The sequence below is a fragment of the Arachis hypogaea genome, chromosome 20 (assembly GCF_003086295.3).
Source record: "Arachis hypogaea cultivar Tifrunner chromosome 20, arahy.Tifrunner.gnm2.J5K5, whole genome shotgun sequence".
Taxonomy (NCBI): domain Eukaryota; kingdom Viridiplantae; phylum Streptophyta; class Magnoliopsida; order Fabales; family Fabaceae; genus Arachis; species Arachis hypogaea.
Genome location: NC_092055.1, coordinates 76105538 through 76108474, shown reverse-complemented (window position 1 = coordinate 76108474; position 2937 = coordinate 76105538). Strand labels below are relative to the sequence as shown.

The window sequence follows — 2937 nt, the reverse complement described above, 5'->3', positions numbered from 1 at the left end:
ATTCTTGATTGTGGTTACCCCGGACTTCTTAGGCACAACTTGAACGGGACTTACCCATTCACTATCCGAAATAGGGTAGATGATGTCCGCTTCGAGTAATCGTGTTACCTCTTTCTTGACAACTTCCAAAATAGTAGGATTTAATCGCCTTTGAGGTTATCTCACGGGTCTAGCTTCTTCTTCCAAAAAGATCCGGTGCTCACACACTTGGAGACTTATCCCCACTAGATCCGCCAAACTCCACCGTATTGCCCTTTTGTTCTTTCTCAAGACACATAGCAACTTCTCTTCTTGTTGAGGATTTAGTTCCCTTGCTATGATCACCGAAAACTTGTGGGCTTCATCAAGGTATGAGTACTTTAGGTGGGATGGTAATGGCTTTAATTCTAGCTTTTGCTCTTGGCTTGTCACTTGAACTTCTTCACTTGGATCTTCACTATTTCCTTCAATCATATGTTTCTCTTCTAGCTTTGCATAATGCACTTCGGCCACAATGTTGTCAATTAGATCATACTGGAATATGGAATGGTTATCCGGTGGGTGCCTCATTGCCTCTTCTAGGCTAAAACTTACAACTCTCCCATCTATCTCGAATGAGTAGGTTCCCAAATGGGCATCCAACTTGGTGGTATCTCAATGATATGCAAATCAATTGAAAATATCAAACCCTTTATGTCAACCAACACATCTTCCGTAATACCCGACACGGTTATTATGCTCTTGTCCGCCAAGACAAACCTAGCCACCAACCGCTTCAACGGTGGGAGCTTCAATAGATGATAAACGGAAAAAGGCATAATGCTAACACATGCACCAAGGTCGCACATACAATCAATGAATTGGACTCCATCAATGACACAAGAAACTAAACAAGGACCCGGATCAACACACTTTTCTGGAATGGATCCCATCAAAGCCGAAATGGAACTACCCAATGGAATGGTTTCCAACTCATGAATTCTATCTTTGTTCATACACAAGTCCTTAAGAAATTTCGCATATTTAGGCACTTGATGTATAGCATCAAAGAGGGGAATAGTTACCTCCACTTTCTTGAACATCTTTACCATCATTGGGTCAAGTTCCACACGCTTCTTAGCCTTTCTTGCCAATGTAGGAAATGGAATTGGTTGAGCCACTTCCTCCAAGATTTGCTCCTTTCTAGGGACTTCACTCCTTGGTAGAGGGCCTTCATCTTCAATTATTACATGTAACTCCTCCTCTTCTTCAATTTCTTCTATCTCAACCCTATCTTCCTCTTGAGCGACTTTCATTGTAATAGGTACCTTTGAATCCCTTTCCTTCAATTGCGTTCCGAACCTCAAGGTTACGGCGTTGATGCCACCCTTGGGGTTGGGTAGAGGTTGAGAGGGTATGGCACTAGAGGTTGAGGCTTGAGGAGTGGGAATAGAAGGTGGCTCCATGCGAGCAATGAGAGCTTGGAGGGTGGAAGTGAGACCATTAAGACTTGAGTTGAGTGTATTTTGGAGTTCTTTTTGTCCTTGGAGTATGGACCAGAGTGTGTCATCTTGATTTGGAGATGTGGAAGGGTAGGTAATTTGTGGTGCTTGGGGTTGGTTGGGTGGAAGTGGTTGTCTATGAGATGGTATGTAAGTTTGATAGTTCCTTCCTTGATTTGGTTGTTGGTTTGGAGGGTTTTGTGAATAGTGGTTTTGTGGAGTGTTGTTGTTCCACCTTTGGTTGCCTCCATTGTCCCTTCCTCCTTGTTGATAATTGTCCCGCCAACTTTGGTTGGAGCTATCCCTCCATCCTTGATTGGAGTTGTTGCTCCCTTGGTTATAGTTGCCTCCTTGTTGGGGGTACCCTTGGTTATAATTACTCCCTTGGTTATGGTATCCTTGATTAGCACGTTCATATTAGGGGCGATCATAAAAGTTATGGGTAGCTGCTAGAGTGTTATCTTCTTAGAGACTTGGACATTCGTCCGTGTAGTGAGAGTAGCATAAGCAAATGCCACACACTCTTTGGGGGACCAATTGTTGACATTGTTGGTTTTGAGGAGAAGGTTATTGTTATGATGGAGGTTGTTGTTGATTCACTTGGAGTTGCTTTAGAAGGCCTGTCATCTCACACAAGGTCTTAGTAAGGGTAGCGGTCTCATCACTAGAAGAAACTTCATTCACGGCCTTTGGATGGTTGATTCTCCGTCTAGCATGTTGAGTGGACTCGGCCAAGTCGGTAATGAGTTGCCATGCCTCCTCCGCCGTCCTATACTTTGACAAAGAACCGTTGCTTGAAGCATCCAACAAATTCTTATCTTGTTCCCTCATGCCTTGGCACACATAGCTAAGCAAGACTTGAGTGTCAATCATATGGTTGGGACATGAATCAAGAAGTTTGCGAAACCATTCCCAATATTCATACAAAGTTTCCATCTCGCCATCTACAATACATGAGATCTCCTTTCTTAGCTTGTCCGTCATTTCCACGGGCATGAACTTATCAAGGAATTCTCTTTTAAGCAAGTCCCAATCGGACACAAAATCACTAGGTAAGGTATAGAACCACTCCTTGACTCTTCCCTCAAGAGAGAAAGGGAAAGCAAACAACCATATAGCCACTTCATCGGATCCTTCCCGCCTAGTAGTCGAGCATACACCATGGAAGTCCTTGAGGTGTCTAATTGGATCTTGTGTGGCAAGTCCATGGAACTTTGGTAAGAGATTGATGAGAGCGGTCTTGAGTTCAAAGTTTGCATTCAAGTTGGGATGAAGCACATGTAGAGGTTGGAGAACAAAATCCGGTGCATCCGCTTCCTTGAGAGTAACTCTTCTTGGAGCAGCCATGTTGTCAAAACATAGTTCAAAAGAAAAACTCTTAGTAGTATCAACGGAAGAGTAATTGGTGCCTTCATTGGATGACGATGATATGGTTGGTGAATTGGTAAAAACCTTTTCACCTTCCTCAAAGACTAAC

General features: G+C 43.3%; 1 protein-coding gene across 1 annotated transcript; it reads right to left on the bottom strand.

Moving 5' to 3' along the window:
- Nucleotides 1–584: 584 nt before the first annotated feature.
- Nucleotides 585–1424, bottom strand: LOC140183097 (uncharacterized). The gene has a single exon (XM_072231111.1). The coding sequence runs from the start codon at nt 1422–1424 to the stop codon at nt 585–587; it is 840 nt and encodes a 279-aa protein (XP_072087212.1).
- Between the last annotated feature and the right edge of the window lie 1513 nt (nt 1425–2937).